Here is a 24,366-nt window from a genome sequence, read left to right as displayed (position 1 = left end):
TTCATTAACTATTTGTTGTTTGACTGAATCACACTCCGGGGAGAAAACGTGTTATTCTGTGACTTTTTTTAAACACGAATATACGATTTTGCTGTAAGGCTGGGCAGAAGAACCCAAGCCTCCCTTCATCTGGGTGTTGGGTGACTGGAAGCACCATGTCCTGGATCCCTACTCTGAACGTGCACACCATTTATTAATTGTCCATTACTTGAACTCACTTGAAAATTTTGTGATTTGATTAAATTTGTTCAGATGAACAGACTGGAGACTATCTTCTCTTGGCTTGCAGGTTGTACAAGCACTAATTTGCCCCAATAATTTTTTCTACCTTTCTGTTAAATTGAACTTCAGGGCGAAGTTCAGTCTCAGAGGGTAATGTTGGGGAAAGCAGTAATAAATTAATTTAGAATGGAGATGTTCATATATTTACTCTTTCTTATATACCTTGAAATTCCAGGAACCAGATTTATGTACACACTTCAAGATAGTCAACTTTTAAATACTCAGCCTAAGGAATATGGTAAATCCTATAGACAATTGATCAAAAAAAGTAAGTGATACATGAGGTAAATTCTGCTATCTGGGAGAGTCAGGGAATTAGAGTTCTGCTTTGTCAAATAATCTGGCTAATAGTGTTGCAATATATAAATGTTATAAAAGTTACAATATATAAATTTTAAACTTAAACATTAGAATATAATTGAATACATGACACATAACTATAATGAATGCAGCTTGGGTTTTCTTTGATGATTCCCAAAGCCTCTTAGTTCAGGTAGAACCCTGAGACACCCTTCTGGGCTTCAGCAATTAGTGTGCTAGGAAGGGCTTTCTTTAGCAACCAGGATGCCAGGCAATGGAGGGTTTTTCTCCTTGCTATGTGTTAGGCAATTTTTCTTTTTCCTTTTTGGCAAGCTATGCTTTCTTCATGGTTTTTCCTAATTATTTAGAGCAATACCAAAGTCAGTTTATGTTTGAACTTTGGGCATACTTATACCACCTGGTGATGGAAGAGGCCTCCTAAAATGTACATAAATGCAAAGAGACAAGAAACCAGCTTGGCATTTAAGATTTTCTGTGGATTATCCACACAGTGGGCAGCAATGCCGATATTGAATCAGAATTTAGCCAAAGACAGAATTAAGCTTTTCACTTCTGGCTATAAAAATGTCCCTGCTCTTTCCAGCATTAACAGCCTTTTTTGTGCCAGTTCTGAGCCACCTGGAGCTCTGGGGCAGCTGGTGGTTCTCAGGTGCTGAAATTCCAGGAATGCAGAGTCAGTAGTGAAGGTGGGAACTGATCCTGAGTTCTCGGACTTGACAAGATCCCTTGTCTTACAGCCAGTTAAGATAGAGCACAGTGGATCATTCTAGGGAGATGGAGCATTCCATGGGGCACAAAACCTGTGGGATCCTTGTCATCTGAATCATGTCCTCTCTTATCAGCCCTCATAACATTTGTAAGTAGGATGTGGCAAAACTATGATAACTGACAGATTGTACATAGTCTCAAGTCTCTTCCACAAGACGCTTAATTATAAAAGGGAAAACAATAGCTTAACAGACATCTTTAACAAAGGGATTACTAGTCAGTGAGTAGTAATGAAGCATATTGACATAATGAGCCTTATGATATAATGCACTGAGGAGGGACAATGTCACTTCTGTGTGGTTCCTGCCAAAAAAAGGCATAACCTTAATTCAATCATGAGGATATACTGGACAAACCCAAATCCAGAGGCAGTCTACAGAAACATAAAGCACTGGCCATTTCTCTTTAAAAGTGTCAAGGTCATGAAACTGTCCCAGATTAAAGGAGATTAAGGGGACGTGACAACTAAATGCAATGGGTGATCCTGGATTGGATACTGGCCCAATAGAAGGTCACTGGTAGGACAACTGATGAGATTTAAATAATGTCTATAGATTAGTTAATGGTATTGCATCAATGTCAATCTCCTGGTTTGACCATTGTACTGTTGTTATGTAAAGTGTTAACGTTTGGGGAAGCTAAGTGAAGGATGGATCAGAGTTATTTATATTATTTCCACAATTTTTTTTTTTTTTTTTTTGCAAATCTAAAGTAGTTTCAAAGTGAAAAACTAAATATTTTAAAAAAATCTAACGTATGGTGTGTTTTACAAAGTACCTTCACAAAAATCACATAGGATTTTTGTAATAATCCTGTGAGTTATGGAGGGCAAAATGAAGCTGAGGAAAAGAGAGGTTAAATGACACACTGCTAATTAATTGCTTATGTTGCCATGTGCAATTTTAAAACTATCTGCTGTCTTCCCCAGATGTTGGCACACTGGGTCTGAAACAAGACAGGAAGGAGAGATATAATTTCCAGCTGAAAAGACCAAAGCTAGAATAGAATTCTTGATTTTTAAAAGGTTTCTTGTGGTTTTATTTAGGATAGTTTCATGATTCTATAAGAGAGAATTAGATTATTATTTTGCCTGAATGCTTGGGGTCCACACTGGAGATACAGAATGAGCCAAATGGTTCCATTATGGTGTTTTAAGAAATGATCTTCAAGGTTAAAATGTGCTCATTTTAATTTTACTGTCCTTTCACTTTTTCTCAAGAAACTAATAAAATGCTTGGGGATTTAAACTGTATTTCTCTCCCCATCAAGCTCTTACGCTGTACTTAAATTGTTTCATTTCTTACTGAACATTTAGATAGAAAAGAGGGCTTAGGAATTGCTTGCATTTTATAGAAGGAAACAATAAGACCCTGGGAGGCTAGACGACTTGCCCGTGGTCTCAGAATTGTCACCACCAGGCTACCAAAATACAATCAAAGACTCTTTGACCAACTTGATTTCACAGTAGGGCTCTGCTATTCAATATGCATTATTTTTTATAACTTAAAATCCTCTTACGGATAAAGAATTAATTTTGCAGGGACATCTTTTAATGATTCTGAGTCTCTTGTGTAGACAATAAACACTCGGAGCGTCAATAATACACTGAGTATGAGAAGACACTACACTTTATGACTTAAGTACTTTGAAGGAACTGTTATGTGAAAGCTTTTGTTGTTGGATACAAATATTTCTGGAATGCTAAGGGAATGGAATATTATATATAACCCGATGTTAACCAGAGATCTTTTGTTTTAACCCTGTTGTTGCAAACTTGGCCTCTTCAAGAAGTATGCAAATGGGCTATTTGAGGATGCTCAAGGACCCAGGATACCCTGGGAACATGCTGATCACCATCACCCCAAATAAGCAGCACACTGGAGAGCTGAGGGGTGGATGCAGGAAATGGAGGAGGCTGGCAGAATGTTTAGGAAACTCAGAGCATCTCCTTAGAAGGCTGAAGGGGTTCATCGCTTACCTCTTTCTCTAAAAATGCAATGCTCTTCCCTTCCCCCAAATCTGGTTAATGGAGAGTTCCAATTAATTGGATTTCAACTACTAGAGATTTTCCTGCATATACTTATTTTGAAAATGTTCACGTTTTGTTGCAGGAACCACCAGTAAACCTCTTAGAAAGAGTGCAAATGCCTCTTCAGCCTAAGTAAGACTGGTTTGGAAGAGTCAAAGCGGAGCAATCAGCTAGTGACTTAGGTTAAATTAGGCCTTATCCCCTCTCTTCTCTCACGAAAACAACCGCTGAGAGACACTTTAATGCATTTAAAATCCCGGAGGATTGATTGACAGTACCTTTGTCTGGACCATGCCTGGTCTCTGGTCCCTCAAGTGCTCCAGGGTCGCGGCAATATCAATCTCTTTAGCACCTGCAACAAATCACAAATTGGGCTGAGTTCGGAGCACGAGATAATCCATGCTGCATCTGTCAATCTCCTGCTATCGGGGTTCCCTTTGGGCTAACAGGCCAATTGAAAATTATTACACTCATCCCTCAGCAGACGTGGCAGGCAGCTGCAATTTCAGTGTTCATATAGAAAAATAAGGCGAGGGCGGCTTTCATTAGCATTAATTCAAGAAAGCGTGGTTGAAAAATTGTTATAAGATGCCTATATAGATACTTACCCAAAGCAAGTCATTGCTATTAGAAACTAAAGCTTTATTAGTTTTGTCTTTGTTTTGGTGGCATTTTGAAGAATGTTTTAAATCATAGAAAGCAGTATATAAGCTTTAGCTTCAATTGTATGGGATAGTTTTTTCAATGTAAAGAAACACAAAATTGGACACACTAATCTTTTAAACCATAAGACTGGCTTTTATATAAAGAGTTCCATCTTTTTAAACTGTGTTCTGAATTTTAAGAAAAGTAAAAATGCACACCACTGTATTATCTGGCTAGTGGTTTCATTAAGACTGTCTTCCTGTAGAAAGCCTCTCCTTTATGTAAGGTGAGGCTGGTGTCATGGGGATAATTTCATCTGAGTTTTAAAATTTATTCAACACATATTCTTGTTTTTCCATTTGCCAGGTCCTGTGGTGTCCAGAAAGATAATGAATAAGATAGGATCCCAAGCTCTCAAGCTTCTTACAGTTTAGAGGGAGATAAGACATGTCCCTCAACACAAGCAATGTAAATTATTGTGGGAATTAGAGGAATAAGAGCAAGAGATCGCTTCTGATGTAGATTAGGAACCCATCTACCAAACTCCAAAAGGGTAGCAGGCACCTTGTGTTATCATTTGATCTCATCCTCATCACAATACTACGAAGTGAAAACTATCATCATTCCCATGTTGTTGATGAGGCAATCAAGGCTTGTCAAGGTTGAATGACTTTTCCAAGGTCATGCAGACAATAAGAGACTGTACTACTCAAAACCCTGTAACACAGGCAGATAGGGCAGTGTTATGGAGGGCTTCAAATTGCAGAGCAAGACTGATCTGGGCACCAAGAGAACTCCATTCCTTTCTAGTTCAAGCAAAACCTCAGAGTGTGACATCAGGCAAAGTACCTGGATCTGGCTGCACATCAGTTCACTCAGCCATAAAATGTGGAAAATTGATCCGAAAATATCTAAGATTACCTTAATTTAAAAAAGAATTTGGTCCTATGGCTTTATTTTGGTGGCAACTGAGAAGCCAGTAACAGGTTTTTGAGCACGGCAGTGTTGTGATCAAAATTGCTTCCGGAAGATCATTCTGATGGTGCTTTGTGGAATTAGAGGAGGTGGAATAATGAGGTTACTGCAAATTACCTTGGAGACAGAAAGGGTTTGAATTTGAAGCTGCTGGCAGCTAGGAAGAAAAGGTAGGGATAGTTGGGAGGCGGTGGGGAGGAAATAAATTCTAAGCAAATGTCAGATTTGCATAAAAGGAAAAGAAAGCAAAAGTTTTGAGAATCTGGCATTCAAGACTGCTGTGTGACAGGGTGGATAGGAGTACAGACTGAGGAGACAGCCTGATCTGAGCCAAATCCTCACTCTGCCAGCTCTGTGGCCTTGGATAAGTCACGTGACCTTCTGAAGTCTCAGTTTCTCCATTTTACAGTGAAGATAACAGATGTACTTGTAGATCATAGGGTTGTTGGGACAGTGCTTGGCATCTGTAAGCTCTTAATAAATGGCAATCACTATTATTAGACCTAAACTGGACGCCTTTTTAGTTTCCACCTACTAGACAATGAACAACACTTTAGCTGATATGGAACACCGTAAGTATCCACCAACTTTTACATAGGTGCCTTTATAAAAAGGATAAGAAATTTCCCTTTTGGAATAGCAGACCATCACTCAATAAGTTCAGGGGGTTACCTATCTTTACTCCGAGAAACTTGCAAAAGACATGATTCTTGCAAAAGACATGATTCAAGTTTAGATGTTTGCTTAACTGCTCCTCTTTAGTTTTAAAATATTTTCAGAAATTGAAAGGCTACAATATGTAATACAATCTTCTTTTTTTTTTTGAAAGGAAATCTATGAATTTGAAACAATCTGAATCAAACTGTTCTGCTTACAAATGGGTAAATAGGAAAGGGAGGGAATCAAATGGACTTCAGAATGTGGGGCAGCTTCAAAGTATCACCCACTCCAGTTGCATCATCTCTGGAGTGGTTTTTGGCTTAAGCAACCTTCTTTTTAATTTTCCCAAAGTAAAAATTGGTAGTTAGTGCCTACATAGCAAAATTATAGTAATAATTGTGCAGACATTGGCTTCCACATAAAACAAATTTGCCTTTAGAAAGTTAAGGTCAGGGGTGGGGAGAGATTGATTGGGAAAGAGATGTTCATTTCAGTTCCATAGTATGAAGTTTTTGATGTTCAGCCATGTGCTGGTTTGAATGTATTATGTCCCCCAGAAAAAGCCAAATTCTTTGATGCAATCTTGTGGGGCAGACATATTAGTGGGGATTAAGTTGGAACGTTTGGATTAGGTTGTTTGCATGGAAATGGCCCCACCCAACTGTAGGTGATAACTCTGATTGGATACTTTCATGGAGGCATGGCCCCATCCTTTCAGGGTGGGCCTTGATCAGTGGAGCCATATAAATGAGCTGACGGACAGAGGGAACCCAGTGCAGCTGTGAGTGACATTTTGAAGAGCAGCAACAGCCAAGAGGGACGCTTTGAAGAAAGCACAGGAGCTGCAGATGAGAGACAGTTTGAAGACGGCTGTTGAAAGCAGACACTTGCTCCGGAGAAGCTAAGAGAGGACTAATAGCCCAAGTCCAACTAAGAGTGACATTTTTGAGGAACTGCAGCCTAGAGAGGAACATCCTGGGAGAAAGCCATTTTGAAACCAGAACTTTGGAGCGGACACCAGCCACGTGCCACCCCAGCTAACAGAGGTTTTCCAGACACCATTGGCCATCCTCTAATGAAGGTACCCGATTTGGACACTTTATGGCATTGAGACTGTAACTGTGTAACAAAATAAACCCCCTTTTATAAAAGCCAATCCATTCCTGGTGTTTTGCATTCTAGCAGCATTAGCAAACCAGAACAAGCCAGTCTTGTCAAAAATATCCAGCAATCACTGGACCTTTTGGTTAAGAACTGCCACTCCTGGACATGTTATACACAGAGCTTTTGCTGTCATTTAATTTTAAGTGTGAAAAATGCCTCGACTATAGATAGAACTATAAATAGCTTATTGCAATTCATGTTCGTCATCTTTAAAGCACCTCAATTTTGGGTGTAAAGTTTCAAGCTGAAAATTGGAACACTAAGGGAGGTAGGACACATCCAAACTGAGGACTCTGTAGTTTGATGGTCTCTTAAGAAATTATTTGGAAGAAACAGCAAGAATTTTCTGTTTAATTATGATGTGCAAAAATAACTTTACAACCAAGAAGCTTCCCATAGATATCATCAAAAAGTATGAAGAATATTTCTAGGTATAATGAAATTATTCCACTGGCTTTCTGTCTGCCCCGCCACTTAGAAGGGAAGTCATTCTGTTAAACTGTTGACAATATAATACTTATTCATAAACTGAAAAAATGTACACATTGAACATATCATAAGAGGTCTCATAAGTTCTCACAGAAATCATGATTTCTGAAATTATTACAAAGATGTGTAGGGATCAGAGACCAGGTACAAAAACTACAAATACAGAAAACAAATGACCAGTTCATTTTCGTTCTGGTGTTACATGTGCACTGTAAAGAGCATCCTGCATTGTATATGTCTTTTAACTTTACCTTATTGTGGATTAGGAACTGGGTCATTTTAAAAGGAATGTGTGAGGATTGGTCTTGAGTAATCAAAAGGCAGCTAATGCTGAGATGCAGTTGGAGTGTTGAGTATAGTGTAGCATATTGTGTAGATAAGGCATGGGCTTTGGAGTCAGCGGTCTGGGTTCCATTCTCAGCTTTTTCTCTTCTGTTCCCTGTGATCTCTGACAACTAAGTTACTCATTCTTCACCTCTAATCCATGCCTTATTTTGCCTGTCTGAAAGGGTCCTTGTAAGGAGCCAAAGAGATGATGCACGCTTACTGACACAGTTTACAGTATATATTAGATGCTCAACAAATAATATTACACAGATTCCATGAATGAGAATCTCTTCTGGGAGAAGAAAATTACATTATATGCTAGCTTCCATTAATGAGGACAGCTATTTAACTTCTACAGTGTCTGCTCAGCTTTCTGACCTATGAGTCATGAATTTTAGGAAGATTAGGTATGGTATTAATAGTCCAAATCAACAGAGCGAGAACAACTTAGTCCTTCAAAAACAGAATGCTGAGGTGTTCAGGTGGGAAACAGACTTATAAAACAAAACAAAACCAACAAACCAAAAAAAAAAAAAACCCTATCCTTTTAGGTTGCCTAGGGTTCTTTCTTTTAGTCCTTGAAACTGGTTTTAAAAAGTCTTTCAACAGCTATTTTATTCTAAAGGGCTGTCCGTATGATAAAACTAGTATTGAAGTGTTAAATACCCTAAGTCACTCATTGGAAATCACTCTGTGGAATTATTTCTTACAGAATTCTGGTTGGGGACATAGGAAGTTATTAAGAGCTGTAATTGGTATTGGCCTGGAAGACCGGGTTCTCCCTTCGACGTTGGCAGTTATCTATGGGGGGGAGTAATTGCTGATGGTTGTCTCTCTGAGCTATGGCATGATCCTTTGATAAAATGCAGGGAATAAAATCTCTTTCTTATTTTATTACATTTTGACACCCTTTTGGACTATTGTTTGTGAGGGGAAGTGCAAGAAAGCCTAATTAGGTTATTCCTAGGCAAGGTACTTAAAATATGAAACAATATAGGGAAGATATCTCAGAATTGTACTTAGCCTGAAACCAAAATTGAACAGTGGAGGAAATCAAATTAATGCTTAAAAATGTACAGCACTAAAATTAGGTAAGTAATGGATTTATTAAGTAAAATCAATTGTCTAATATGGATGGCTAATGTGTCCTTATATTGTAGCATTAAGAATAATTAGTTGTTTGAAGTGTGTAAAGAGAGAGAGAGACACTTTAATAAAACTCACATATGTGATCTTTTATAAGGGATAGAAAGACAAGGGAAAAAGGAATGCCTGGAACTGGCACTTGATCTGGCCGTTTCAATGACCTCTCTGAACATCAAAATGACTACATATTACACAAAACACAAAATCTGTATTTATAAAACAGATCCATTGGGTTGGTTGTGTATTTCCTTCACTTCATAAAAGGCTTTAATGAATGTAAAAGGATTTATTGAAAGCCTCCAGTATATAGGAAGCTCCCTCTAGTGCATTTAAAATATAATTCTTGCTTTAAAAATCCAATTTTGCTTATAACATAAAGGTGCAACTAAGTAATGTTAAGTTCCAGGTGAACAGACCTATTGGCTGTGATGCTCAAGTCAAAAAGCATGTAAATAGTTGGGGAATTATAACGTGCAAAGAAAATCCACAGAGAAGGAAAGATGGGAGCAACACAATTTTAACACTGGATGTAGGGGAAATGTCGAGTGTGATCCAAGGGAGAATTTGAAAAGCATCATGATTATTCAAATGCTAGAGAAATGCAATGCACTTTTCAAAGTCACATGTTCTGTTAATTGACTCAGTTTAAGTTGGTGATTTCATGAATGTGCAGCAAAAGTGGGTGCAGACTGTGCATCTTGATCAAACACTAGAGTATGGTGGGTGTTAGTTGAGTCAAATGTCTCCCTTGGGCCTGCCTGGCTGGCTTCCTTTTTACCTCGGACACACAGGAAGACTCATCTTTCATGCTGCTAGTGGACCATTTAGTATGCTGCAGATACAAGGCACTACATGGTTTGCTGGCATCCTAACAGAAAATGGCCCACTAGGGTACCATTTAATGTGCTGCTCAATAAATATTAATTGCTATCACTATTACTTTCGAATTCACTCAGGGTTCATTGGTTTAGAAGTTTACATGTTGGTTAAGTATGCTTTTAAGACATCCAAGGTTTTTTTCAGCTTTAGAAAAATACATATTAAACAAAAACATTAAAAGAACATTAGTATTAAAGTATTAAAACTATTTTTTCCAATGAAAGAATCAATTTGAAGTTAAAGAAAGACAAGCAAATATACCACCAGTCTCTTTACAAGATTTGCTTCGATTTCTCTTGGAGATTGGTTACTGGTTGAGCGAGACATGTCATTCAATTAATTTCATTAGACCCAAATCTTCAAGGTAAGCAGTAGTGTGTGTGGACTGGAATTGACTGTGGAGAAGATCATCATTATAAACTCAGGGCACTTATTCTTTAGCATAGCTTCCAATAGCATGTTCAGCAATAATAACTTAATAATGTAAAAAAAAAAAATTATTGCAGATTCTTTCTTACCCAGAAGGTTTTGCAAAGTGAGGGATATAATATATTGTTTTTCCTTCAAAGTTAAAAAAAAAGGTAATGTGTATGAAATGTTCGAGAGAGAAAGGCCTTTATTTTGCGTGAGTAAATTTTCTCAATTCCACCCTCTAGAAGAACTGAGAAAATGCTTTGCTCCTAGCTAAATAAAATTTTGAAAGAATAAAGGTGATTATTATGAATTCAAAATTAGAAAGTAGAATAGTTCATATGTTCTAGGAGGAGAGTGTTGCAATTTACATGTTCTATCCAGGCCTGTTTTCTATTTTGTTTTGAGCTTGCAGTTTTGGGAGGGATGGTAGTGATGGGTAAGGGTGACACCGTACCTCTGGCCTTCTATGTTGACAGAATCAATCCTAGCATACAGCTGAGTGTCAGATGTCACAGTGAGAGTTTCCGCATGTTCAACATCTGGGACATGGCTCAAAACAACATAGATCGGGGATGCTCCGGATTATGTCACAGTCCGGGAACTTGACACAGCTAAAGCGCAATGTATTGACATCAATTCTATTCTAATCTATTGACATTAATTTCACACACAGTGTCCTGGGCCTTCTGTGACAAGCAGTTTTTACCTCATAGTTTTTCTGGGTGATCAGAATCAAAGACATAAATATTAGAACCAGGATGATTTTTGGCTGACCTTCTAGGTAGATTATATTCTGCTTTTTGCAACATTTTACTGGGATCCGACAAGACAAATATTCATTGGAAAATCAAGTATATCAGAACCAAAAAACAAAAAACAAAAACAACAAAAACAAAACTAGGCATTTTAAATGTTTTTATACTTTTAATAAAATTCTAAGCCATCTGTTAGTAGGATCTGAGATTCCTCCAAGCCTTTATAAAGAAATATAAGTCAAAAAAACGTAGTACTCTCTAAAGTGTGCATTGTCATTTTCAAAGCTACCAGCCTTTATCATGTCAGGAGAATAATGAATTCTGAAATATATCCTCATAATTTTCTATCAAGTATGGGAACATCCTATAATACTATATAGGTCTTGACAGCATTAGTATAAAGAAACCAGACCTAGAGATCCAAATGCAAATGAATGCAAATTAGGTATTTATAAAAAGAGAAAGTTAGGAATGGGTAATTGTTAAACTTGAAAAAGAAAATGATGGATATGATACTATAAAAATTCTGAACCATGTTGAAGTGCTGCCACAAATAAACTATTCAGATAATTAATGCCATCTGTAGTGTGTTGCTTTCCACCAAGGATTCCTTCCATTCACATCCACCTGTAAAAGCAAGTAACGTGCACACAGAAGTGGGAACGGGATGGCAAATGCAGCATTCTTTGTAACTGCATAAGAATCAGAAACAACATAAATGTCCAAAAATGGAGGAATGTTTAAATACATTATGGCATATCCACCTTATGAAATACTATGCAGCCATTAAAAAGAATGATTTAGACCACATATGTGCTGACAAGGGAACATCTCCAAGACATACTTTCAGTCCTTAATACATTTTTGAGTGAATGAATATATTCAATAGTTGATTTTTTAAGATGATCTATGTAACTCATAAGAAAAAGGCTTGGAAGGATCCATGCTAAATTATTAACATTCTTGAACAGATTCAGGAGAGTGGGAAGTAGGGCAGATTCTCTTTTTTTACCCAATATGCTTATATGTTACTTGAATCTTTGACAACTGATTATGTATACATTACTTACTTGTATAATTAAAATATATTAAATATTTTTTAATATTATAAAGCCAGATGCATGCCCAGGGGCCATGCGTAAGGGTTTTCAATGTCTTTTCTTCTCTCCCTCTAGATTCCCTTTGGATGCCATACTAAAATCTGGCATTACTTTTTGAAGGAGTTTAGCTATTCTTTACTCTTATAACCTAGAAACAAATCCTTTAGGGGAGTTTCACTTTAAATCACTCATACAAATTAGCAATAAAATCTCTTCTTGCACCACCTTCTCTTCCTCCAGGTCTGGCACTTGCCCCTCAGTCACTATGATTCTATTTTGATTCAAAAAATCAGGTGCACAGCCAGTCTCTGCCCTCAGAAGATCTGCAGCCTGGTCAGAGAAATTCTTAGTTATAGTTAGACCTCAGGTTACATAGTTTGCAGGAGTACCAAGATTCAGCTTTCCCGACTTACAGCCAAAGTCGTCTTTTCACCATTCAACCTTGTAAAAAACAGAAACACAGGAGAAGCCTCAGGAGGAGCTGTGGTGGTGGCAAATTACAGCTGGTGACTGTCAACATTTATCCCATACATATTCTGTCTAAAGTAAGTTGATGTGAGTAATGGGAGAATCTCATGGGTAGGTTACTAATTCAAAACTGCAAAGATGGGGTACCCTGTACTGCTACTCTTCTCATGATAGTGTCATTAATGAGTCATGGTGGCTTGCTCTTAAGAGCTTCAGAATCCTATTCAGCACAGTGTGCAAGCCACCACTACCAAATGACCAGAGTGGCTGTGCATGGGGACCTCTTTGCCACTAAGAATTGGACAAAGGATCTTACCACTCTTAGGGGAAATCCCCTCATGGTGTGGGGAGGAGAGGAAAGTTAGGCAATAGAGATGAGGCAATTCTCTATCAACATCCTTGGGAGCTACCAGTGAAAACGTCCAGGCTAACAGAGAAGGCCCCTCCCTTCTCTGAACAGGGACCCCCTGAGTCACAACGAATGGCTCAGTCCAGTGGCAGAGAGACAGCAGGTAGTGTCGACAGGGGCTGTATGAGACTAACAAAAAATGAAAGGACCCAGAGTAAATGGTTAAGAGAGAGGAGGAAATAGAAAAGAGAAAGACAAAAAGAAGGCATAATAAGAGCTCAGACTGTGAGGAACCAAGGCAAAAAGACCAGAAAATAAATAAGACATACATAAGATTAAAAAAAAAAAAAAAGAAAAAAAGGATAAAAAAACCACAGTTCAAGAAAGAAAAGACAAGCAGAGGGAGGAAAGACCAGAAGATAGAAAAGAGAACCAAAGAAGTGGCAGGGTCTTAAGGCTAGAGGAGGAGGAGGGCCGTATTTGTAGCTGCATCCTTAGTCTTGTCCTTTTATTACTCTGAGTTGTTCCAATTTTGAATTAGTCCTGAATTTCCAAGCAAGGTTCAGACCTGAAGTATATGAACCCAAGAACAAGTCCTTAGAACAAATCCTGGAAATGAAATGACAATCCTTGACAAGGAGGTGTCATGGCTGTTTCTCTCATCCCCTCTCATTATGTGCCACCAGTTCCAGAGGGGCTCAGCTGGGCAGAAAGGGCCAGAATGAGACTAACAAAAAATGAAAGGACCCAGGGTAAATGGTTAAGAGAGAGAAGGAAATAGAAAAGAGAAAGACAAAAAGAAAGCATAACAAGAAGCTCTGTCCCACCTGGGGCTTCTATGTCAGGTCAGGATCTCCCTGCTGCCCACCCACCACGGCCGAGGGGTGTACATGGGGAACAGTGGCTCCATTGTGGAGGGGCAGAGACTGCTGCCCTGGAAGGCACTGCAATGCACACGGCATCAGCAGCTGGCAGGAAGCCTACCACATACCTACAAGTAGGAAACCAGAGAGCAAGGCCCTGTGAGGATGGTAAATGGCAGAGATGAGGGTTGATGTTTACGAGGATGGGGAGGAAGAGATAAATCTGGATCTTGCATACTACGGAGAGGAAAATGTAGACAGACGGACATGCTTGCTGGCCAATGTCTAGGTAAAAGAAGGGTGTTTACAAGAGGTAAAGGCCCTGAATAGGAGGCTAGGGTGGGGGTCAAAAACAACTTTTATTGCCTTCTTACATGCCACAATGTGTCTGTGTGTCCCCAAATAGATCTAGGCCTGGTATTGGTGTGAGGAGGGAGGGAGAAGCAGGGCACCTAAATGAGAGGCCTGTGGTCATTTGATATTATCAAGTGGGTGAGAAGGAATCATGATGTTTAAACAATTGTGAGGTTGAGGAAAATAGGAGTCTTTGCTCTGTGTGTGGTGCCGTTCATAAGGGTCCCCATGTTTCCGCCACCAGCAAGTCAGAGACATTGGTGTGGCTTGTAGGGTTATGTTGTTGATTGATAATGGATTGTTCTACAAGGAGGGCAACTCTTTTAAGAGCTAAATAGTAGAATTATGGGCTACCATATAATATAGTTACACTATAAGCCCAAATAAATGGGCTTAAAATGTTTTCCAGGAGCAACTGGTCCCGTTTTGTCTTGGTCCCTCCCACTTGATATTCAACCTTAGTGTTTACTATGCGTCCTGGCCTGTGCCTGGGGCTGCCCTCTGACTTGGTCACTTACTGGGGGTAGAGCCCACACCACCAAGCAACGGTCATCTGCAGTTCCATCATGTGACAAGGCCTGACAGAGTCTTGTTTGCCAATTGGCCCCAGTTAACACACACTCTGCTACGTGGTTCCAAGGGACAGTTTACAAAATGCAGCAGTGACATTTCAAGCACCACATGCCTGTCATTATTTCTAAGGCATTAGAATAGCTCAGGGGAAGGAAACCTGCTAAAAATATAACAGATTAAGAGAATAAATACCCATACTTTTGCCTTCCCGAATACACTGATTTATAAAAGTTTAAATTCTCTGCCTGAAAGAAAGTGCACAAGAAGTGTTCCTCTTTCCTCTCCCCTCCTCTTTTCTCACCCTGTTCTGGACACTTTTGCCAGGCTGAAACTTTCATGAGCTAAGAGAGCAAGACATTATCACTTTGAAGACACTAAAAAATTCATTTTCTTTTGGCACTTCATGCTTTTATGTTTCAGCCAAACATAAGAATGAGTTTTTTCCCCCTCAAGTTACTTGACTGTTTTTTCCAGACTGCTTGTCTGAACCGGTCTTGGCCACTGGATGAGTCCTTTCCTTTGCACCAACACTCTGAAACCACCCCTCTCATACGGACCCCTGGGTCAGGATTCCAGCTCCTTCACTTTCCAAGTCGTTTTGTCCAGGCCTGCCAACTTAATCTTGCCAATACAGTGCCTTGACTTTATCACTTCCCTAATGACTCCAGTCTGCTGACAAGATAAGTCCAAATTCATTAGCCTGTAATTTAAGGCCCTCCACAATCTGATTTCAATTTACTCTTCCTGGCTTAGTTTTCACTATAGCACTCAACAAACCCCTTCCTCCAACTCACCTGCTCTACTTACTGTCCTCTGAAAACATGCTGGGTGACCCTGTCTCTGCAGCTTTGTCCCTGATGGCCCCACTGCCTTTCATGGTCTGCGATCACCATCTGTTCCTCTTGGACTCTCAGGAACTGGCAGGAAGACCAGGGTTCCCTATCTGACTCTGACAGGCCGCATGACTTTGAGCAAGTCACCAAACCTCTTTGGATTTGCTTTCTCACCTTTACGACAAAGTGATCAGAATAAATGCTCTCTCAGGTCCTTTTATTCTTTGAAAAAAATTTGATTCCAAGTCTGCAGGTATTTATTGAGCGCTATGATAGGTAGGGAGTATACCACTTGGGCAATACGGACCCTCCAGCCAGCAGTGCTCTGTACCCTAGAGAATGCTTGTTAGACCTTCTCACCATCCTCCAAACCACAAACTATATATATTGTCTGTTTCTCTTGACTACAGTAGAAGCTCCATGAGGATGAAAGATTTTTTTTCTTTCTGTTTTGTTCTTCGTATATTCCCAAGTATATGGTGCCTGGCAAGCAATGGTGCTCAATAAATATTTGGTTTAACTCTATGCAACTGTGGATATGTGGCCCTTTTGACCCACTAAAATTATAATTTCATGGTCTAATGTAATATTAGTGAGTGATACTGTGATGACTATTATGAAGAAGCAACAGGCTTCCATGAGAGGATGAAGGAGGGGAAGGGGTGGGGGTGGGGTGAGGGGTACATTTCACACCAGTGGAACAGCAAGTGCGAAGGCCCTGAGATTTGTAGAACTGAAAGGAAGTCAGTGTGGCCCTGACGAGAGGGGTCTGGGGTGAGACTGGAGAGACAGGCAGGGACCAGCTATGCTAGGAGTTTTGGATTTAACTCAAGTGCAGAGGCAGGCCATGCAAAGGTTTTTCTATTAAAAAAATATATACAGTGTGGAATAGTGTGTGGAATAGATCGGAAGGGGTAAGAACGGGAGCAGGGAGACCAGTCTAGAAGCTTTTGCAGCAATACAGGTGAGAGACAATGGTGGCTGGGTCTGGAGAGATGAGAAGAGATGGAGAGAAGAGGACACAATTTAGATGCAATTCTCTAGAGCAATGTGATCCAATGGAATTTTCTGCAATGAAAGTAATGTTCTCTAGCTGCTCTGTCCAATAAGGCCTCCCCAGCCAAATGTGGCACTGGGTGCTTGAAATGTGGCCAGTGTGGTGAACTGAATTTTAAGTTTTATTTAATTTTAATTAAAATAAATAGGTACATGTGACTAGAGACTACTGTATTGAACACTGGCTTTTAAAAGTTCAATGGACCATAACTGTTATTTTAAAAAGATATTTTGAAATCATTATATACAGTAGATAATGAGTCATGATGCAAAAGCATACACAAAATGGGAACTATGGTTTAATTAGTCTGTTTAACATTCTTCCCTACTTTTTAACCTTAGTTGCTTCTCAAAGATAGCCTTCCATCTATTTTGATCTGCTATTAAAAGTTAACATCTAACTGGGGCTCTTCAAGATCAGTATTAATTATAATGGTATCTAATGATATATATTGCCCTGTATTTTACATTTTCCTTTCCTAAACTTTATCTCATAAGGACCTCACCTCAGACTAGGAAGACAGCTGAGAATATTACCCTCATCTGTGCAGTCAGACTGCCTAATTTATTTAAGGTCGTACAGTAAGAAATGGAAGGTTCCAAGTAGCTTCTCCATCACAGGACCTCTTCAAAGATTCTCCATGGAAACAATAGGTTTCTACAACTCAGAAAATTTTACAAAGTGATGTGATTAGCGATTTGCAAAGTCAGGCCACAAAAGTCATGTTGCTTGGGTGCTCAGCTGTGGACAAAGCAAATACAAGCACTGGGTGGCCACAAAGGGAAAGGAATCTATTTCCTCAGTAACTACTCTGGGTCAAGTGTGGTGTGAAGCTCTTTCCATACTTGCTCTCATGACTCACCTGTGAAGTGGGAATTCTTATCCTTTTGGTGCTCCTGCATTTCCATTACCCAGGAAGGGTGAAATGCAGGGAGAAGTGATGAGTTGTGAACAAAGGCAGGGTGAAGAAAAGGACAAAAGCGGTCAGTGGGAAGTGGCCTTAAGACCTCATCATTTATAAAGTCAGTTCCCTCTGGGGGTAAGACTCTCTAGGTAACCATATAGAATTCAAATGTAGCATTAGGACAACTACATATATACCATAGGCAATTAAGCAGGGGGAAAAAATAACCCAAATCTATTCCACTGACCTTATGTAAGGAGATGCTTATTCATGCATACACTGCATGACGGGAAAACAGATCAAATTGCTGAGGATGAAAATTTGGTGCTGGATGGTCAGGTGATCATCTCTCTCATTATCTGTCCACATTCACACTTTATATTATTTGGGAAAGTACTCCCAGTTCATATAAACTTAAAGGGCAACTACCAGCACATCCATTAAGGACAGTCCGTGATTCACACTGCACAATGAAATTCCTATTCCTGTGACCCCTGCCAAACAAAAGAAAAGGGCCTCCCCAAAAAACGCATCCTAGGGCTTTTTGAATAACAATAGCAACTGGGAAACCGGAATGTGTTTATTCAGCACCATACTATTGCCTCATCCTGAGACCTTTTCATATTTCGTCTGTCCTGCCCAAACACAAATCCTGGTGGGGAATCCTTCAGCAAATGTGTGATCCACGTTTCTCAACAGTTGGGTTTCTGTAACTGCTCCTATCTGAATGAAGCTTAATCCCATCTTTGCTGAGCCTGGTCATTTGAGGATGACAGAGCAAATGTTATCTTTGGGAAGTTCCACCATTTGCTTAAAGCTCTTCTTTCCTTTAAAAAAAAACACTGGGTAAAGAGATGTCATTGACAATAAAACAAAACAAAACAAAACAAAGCACAACTTTGGAAAATATCTTGGCTGAAAAAACATTTTTTGATACCTTTGAGCTAAACCCATCAATGGAGAGGAATACACTGCCTAAAAACGAATTCTGATGCAAAATATTAATTATTAAAAATGTGCTCACTGCAGTAGAAATAATTAACATGCAGTAGTATTTTACAGATTGATATCTACTATCCCGCTGCAAAATCCTTTGCAAAGCATTAGCCTATTTACTTTGATTTCAAAATGCATTATTGTCTACTTGCTAATAAACTAGATGGTGGAAAAAGAATTTTAATTATCTTAAGTTTATTCTTAAAAGCCCTTAAAATAGGACTGAAGGCCTTAATCCTTAAAAGCCTTTCTGAAAGAAATGCTGGTGGATGTTGTCGGTGGTGGCAGCTGGGCCCAGCCTGAAAGTGCACTTACATTTTTACGTTTAGAACTGAAGGACTCTAAAGTTAGTGCTAGCACTGCACATAAAAGCTTCGGAAATGGCATTCTTTGGTTCCCGTGCAATTCATTCTTTTTAAGAAAAGGAAATGGAAAGAAAGGTTTCATGTCCAGGGCTTTAGGCCTTTGATCATTTGATGAACACTGGATCTGCAACCTGGGCCTCAAACTTCTCAGGCCAGACAAAGACAGCACAGGCCTCACAGGCCCAGCCTAGCCTCCAGCCAGAACAAAACCTTTGGCTGCCTCACAGTGTGGCGGCCTGGGAAAGGCCTACCTCGGCTGGCCGGGGATGCCCGCTCTGCCCTTTGATCTTTCATTAAGCCCTGGCCCGGGCTCCAGGTCTGGGGATTTCCCACTGCATACCCCAGAAGCAGAGGGGAGCAGGTCAAGAACAAAATGGGGGAGCAGGGAGAAGCACCCAATTTAAAAAAAAATCCTGTGACTCCCTTCTTCAGCCAGTTTCACATGACTTGCCCTGCATTGTTTAACACTGAGCCCACACTTAAAATGGAATTTGACATTACATGGTACAATGGAGTCAATAAATGGCATTCTTTAGCGCTTGGACAATAAAGCCAACCCTTCTGTAAGTGGCCGGAGACCTGAACTGGAGCATACTTTTCATTTACTTTTCTATGAAACTGACTTACATGTGCTTAAAATCCAGGTTATATCACATTGTCTTGGTGGAGACCAAAATAATCTCAACAACTCTCGAGACAATATAGGCATCTGTTTCACCCACTTCTGCTTCTTTTCTTTGTATGGAGCAAGTTTCCATTTGAAATAAATGTTTATTGTGTCACCTTGTTTTATAAACAATGGCATGCTCTGAAATGTTTGAGTCAAATGATCTATATTGTTCTGGAGGTTTTTTGGTTTAATAGAAGAAAAATGTTTTTGTGCATGAGATATGGGGAAGAAAGGGTAGGTGATACGGGTAGAAACTATAAATTCCAACGATAGTTCCATGCTTTGGTAACTGCAAAGCTAGACAAATGAAATTTGATGAAACACACAGCAGTACTAATAGACAAGGAAAAATGCACTTTTAATTTTAAAAGTTAGGACTGTGTTATTCCGTAAAAAAAAAAAAAAAGGAAAGAAAGAAAGAAAACTATATTAAAAGCAACACCAGAGCATTTTCATTTTGTTTCTTTCTTTCTTTGTTTTTTACATCTCCAGCACTAAGCTAATTTAGGGTGCCTAAAATAATATTTGATGGTACCAAAAACAATTTCAAAGTGTTTCTTTCATTCTCTTCTTAGAAAAAGCACCAGGTTGGGCCTGGGGGCTCTGGGTTTTGATTCTAGTTCTATAGTAACTAGTTGCAGGGCTTTAGATAATTTAGTTAAGCTCTCTAGTCTTTTTGTGTAGAACGGTGGGCTATTATTCTATCTTTTCGCATCTGAAGCCTTTGGCTAAAGATGTGTTTTTTGCTAGAAAAAAAATGGAGTAGGGAAAATGCCTATTTTAGAATTGCCAGCATTGTGCAGAAACTCATTTCTATTACCAATATCTGCTCCTGTTGCAGGGCAAAGGATGAAGAATGGTTGGCTACCTGGGACGTTTTTTGAAATGTGGAATTCTCTATATGTACATACATGTGCATGTGTGTAGGAGTACGTGCGAGTGTTGAGACAAAATGGTTTATTCACAGATGGGAAAGAAACCATCAAATGTCACTCATTCAATGTTTCCGAATGTCTGTCCCACCAGAGTCTGGTTCCATGGGATAGTAACAGGTGTTATAAGAAAAACCGTCTTCTCAAGAAAATTTAGGAAATGCTGGGTTAAAGGAGCTAAACAAGTTTCTTTACCCCAGGGCTTCTCAGAGTCTTTACTATGCTAATGTGCACTGTGATTTTCTAAGATGCAGACTGAATAAGAATCTTTTCCCAAATTTATTTGAAGATGGAGCTCTTTCTCTGATGTCTCTTTTAGAGAGATTACTTTACAGGTTTGGCATTCTGTGGTACACATTTTGAGAATGCCCAGCTAGCTCAATTCCCGCACCTTAATATGAGGTAGCTGAGGCCCAGAGAGGATGCAAGTTTTGTCCAAAGTGATAAAACTCAGCAGTAGTAGAACCGGGGCCAACTCACAGCTCTGCCCTCCGCATATTGCTGCTGCACTGAGTATTTTCTAAAATTCCTTCTACTATTATAATGCTTAAAAGTCTAAAATACTGTACATTATCTTTGGGAGGAAAAGCCCCAAGAGTACAAATAGAGATTCAGTCAGATGAAAAGATGTTAAAAAAAAAAAAAAAAAAAAAAAAAAGTGTTCCTAAGGTTTCTTTGAGATAAACTGATTTTTATTTGAGGATAATTACTACCAGAGATCAGTTGTACGAACCTAGTCCAAAACCTAAACCGTACTCTGCAAATACAGTTTTAAATAACAGTGACAATTTATGCACAATACTTGAAGGAGCTGGGACAACATTTAAAAATCCCAAGGCTGCATTCTCTCAATACTGATATTAATATCATAATTTATTTGACGACTATTTATCAATTTGTCAAATATGTACTGAGAACAGCGTTAGACACTGGGTAGAGCCTGATAACAAAGGATAAACCTCAAAAGTGTGCTTGCTGCAAATAACTTTAATGTTATTCAGGAAAAGGGACAACAATCCTCTAATTCTTTCGAAGGCCTTCTGTGAATATTACACCCTACGTTACCATAGCAACACCATCACATATCTCAGAAACAACAAAGAAACCCAGGCTTTTGCATCTCACCTTTGGCCATCTTATTGAGAACCATGTCAATCAGCACGTAGGTGCCGCTTCTTCCAGCGCCATCACTGTCAACAGAAGGAGAGAAAATAAAAATGCTGTCTATACACAGTTAAACCAAACACACAAAAAAGCCAGCAACAATTTGTTTCATTCTATGGTTAAGTGGGGCCAGCAAGAGGAAAGGAAGATTGTGAATAGGAGAGAAATGGGAAGAAAGCGGCAAGGGAAAGAATCACGAGGGTGGAAGAGGGGCAAGGAGGAAGAGAAAAGAAAGACGTGGGAGGAGGAGAAGGAAAGCAAGAAAGCTCTAATCCATCCAGGCAGCTCATAAGGGATTAACTATTGTGCATGGGTAAATTTGTTTCTCTTGCTTCCTTTTCTTTCCCCTCTTTGGCCAAACATGTGATAAATTTTGTCAGAAAAAAAAAGGAAAGAAATGTTTGACTTTTTCAGAGTCGATGGCATTTGTGTTTAAAACAGCTGCAAGATAATCTACCCAGTAAGAATGAAGCATCTTTGAGGTTCGGGCTTTGTTGGCAGAAGCTTACGTTTGGGCCTATGGGTGATGTGCTGCAAACACCTCCCCTTTCTGAATGCACGTCACTCCCAGATGAAGTAGAAAATGTACATATCATTTGTTACTTAATCATAGTCTTAAAAAAGTACACATTTCATTTCTTCCTCATCCCACCCGCTATAGTCAGAATATTTACCGTCTGGATTAGAGTTGTAAAAAGTGTTTTGAATTGTGTCTCAACATTAGCAAATGAAAAAATAAAAGATTCATTGACGGGAGAAAAAGTAGCACCAGCCTCATTTTAATTTTTTAATAAGGAATATGTTAAACATTTCTTTTCCTCATAGTGATACCAGTGAGTTACATGAGTTTGAGAGATCCTCTTTAATACAAATATGGCTTGTTTCCACATCACGATTAGCTTTTAAATGAAGAACTTTAAAAAGTTTATACTCCTAGCAGAATAAATGGTGACTTTGAGAAAAAAACAAATGTTTCTCCCTCAAAACTTCAAAAAGTATGTGACTAAAGGGCAAATCATTTTGCTTTCCGTTTCTCATTTGTATGCTGGCCTGTAATTCTAAGAATTCATGGGAAGCCTACAGGCTGATATGTTATAGTAAAGAATCATTGAGTTTGACTTTAACAGGTTTCCTCAAATAAATGGTTGAAAAAAGCTGCAGCTGGAACAGATATATATTTCACAAATTGTCCTTTCATATGCATACATCTTCACTGCATCATTAAAGAAGAGTAGGCATCAAAACTTGTTCACCATTTAATCCTCAGTGTTCATTAAAAATGACTGCAGTTATCTTTCCTGTTGGTGAATATTTTTCTCACTTCTCTTTTTTGCATTACGTAAATTCACTTGAATCTTTTAAGACATACCACAAAAATCTCCCAATTAACTGCAGCTTGTTTTGGTATATTTATGGTTAAAAGACACTCTAGTCTACTTTTTGAGGCTATCAAAACATACTCTATTTTCATCCTCCTCTCTCATAGACAACACACACACACACACATGCACACACTCACACTTCTTCTTGATTAAATTTGATGTTTGTTTGATCTTTGAAGAAAGATTTCATTTTTATTCCAGGCAGAAAAGAACATTCTATAAGATAATTCGAGAAAAATGGAGTATGAGTTCCTTACCAAAAATAGTTGAGGACCAAGACAAGAAGAAGAGAATACCATTATATTGAGTTTTTTGAGTGGATCTTTTTACTGATGTGGTTTTAACCTACTTAAAGATATGATCCTTTGAATTTGCATCCAAAGGCCCAGACTCACATAATAAACTAGGAGGCCACAACACTTGGAATTACAGAGCTTGTCCCTGTTTATTATTGGCCCCAAATATGTGAACGTCATGCAGTATTTTCTTACCATCTGCATAGGATTTCAAACCTCAGGTAAATATATTGGTGGCTGAGATAATGTGATAAATGAAAAATATTGTCTTAATGTTTTTGTGTAGTGGTGTCATGAGGGTTTAAGAGAAATTAAGGTGGGAGGACACAAATATTTGGAAATAGATTATAGTGCTCAGTGCAGAGGCTTGCTAGAAAGAAAATATACCATGAACAGTTTTACACATGTGTAATGAAATAAACACAAAACTTTATTTAGCCAAATTGCATAGAAAACTAAGTTTATGTCTTTGGTTTCCTTTTGAAGTACCAGTCAAATATATTCATTGAGCAATTATAAAGTTGGACTTCAATAATTAATTGTAGAGTTTGTTTTTTGAGGTGGTAAAAACAACTTAATCCATGTTAAAAGTTGTACTTGCCTGCAGTGAACAATTATTGGACAAGAACGGCCCCTGTAGCACTTGTTTACTTTTCTGAAATAAAAAGAGATATAAAAATTATAGTTCTGTACTGACTCTGTGTTATCCAAAATAACTAGTTAGCCAAAGCAAATAGTTCAAATCCTTAAAATTATTTAGTAATAGCCTGTTTTAACAAAGAAAATAGAGATTACACACATTTTCAAATATCTTTCAATATTAAATTATTAAACAAGCCTTTAAAAACAATTCTTATATTTTGACAATGTTTTGTTTTTTCCTTTTTAAGTATGAACTCAAGGCTTTAGGTCAATGGGTCAGTCAGCTTACCCATCCACCCTACTCCTCTCTCTCTTGCTCTCTCTTACCCTTTCCTTTTCTCTCTTCCTCTCTTTGCTTCAGTTGATCTGACTTACTGTGATATGAGTGTCTAAATTCTTCATTGAAATTTTTGAGTTTTGCAATTTATGTTCAAAATTTCTTAGTCTAGACATAATATTAGAATATAGTATTACTGCATTGTCTAAAAGCATTATCTTAAAGATCATTTTTAAAGCCAGTTTTTGATAAGGATATCTAAATTACTGAGAAACCTCAATTATGTC

The 24,366-nt window shown here is 38.6% G+C and overlaps 1 protein-coding gene across 1 annotated transcript in view; it reads right to left on the bottom strand.

Moving 5' to 3' along the window:
• PTPRN2 (protein tyrosine phosphatase receptor type N2) overlaps positions 1-24,366 on the bottom strand; it is a 1,313,563-nt gene that overhangs the window by 4,705 nt on the left and 1,284,492 nt on the right. Inside the window, exons 20-22 of the mRNA XM_037835719.1 lie at positions 23,762-23,815; positions 21,444-21,508; positions 3,679-3,752 (exon numbers count right to left, since the gene is read on the bottom strand). Coding sequence (XP_037691647.1) covers positions 3,679-3,752; positions 21,444-21,508; positions 23,762-23,815 — 193 coding nt within the window. The remainder of the gene's footprint in view (positions 1-3,678; positions 3,753-21,443; positions 21,509-23,761; positions 23,816-24,366) is intronic.

This window comes from Choloepus didactylus, chromosome 5 (genome assembly GCF_015220235.1).
Source record: "Choloepus didactylus isolate mChoDid1 chromosome 5, mChoDid1.pri, whole genome shotgun sequence".
Classification (NCBI taxonomy): Eukaryota; Metazoa; Chordata; class Mammalia; order Pilosa; family Megalonychidae; genus Choloepus; species Choloepus didactylus.
The sequence above is the reverse complement of the archived record's forward strand: the minus strand, read 5'-3'. Positions and strand labels throughout refer to the sequence as shown.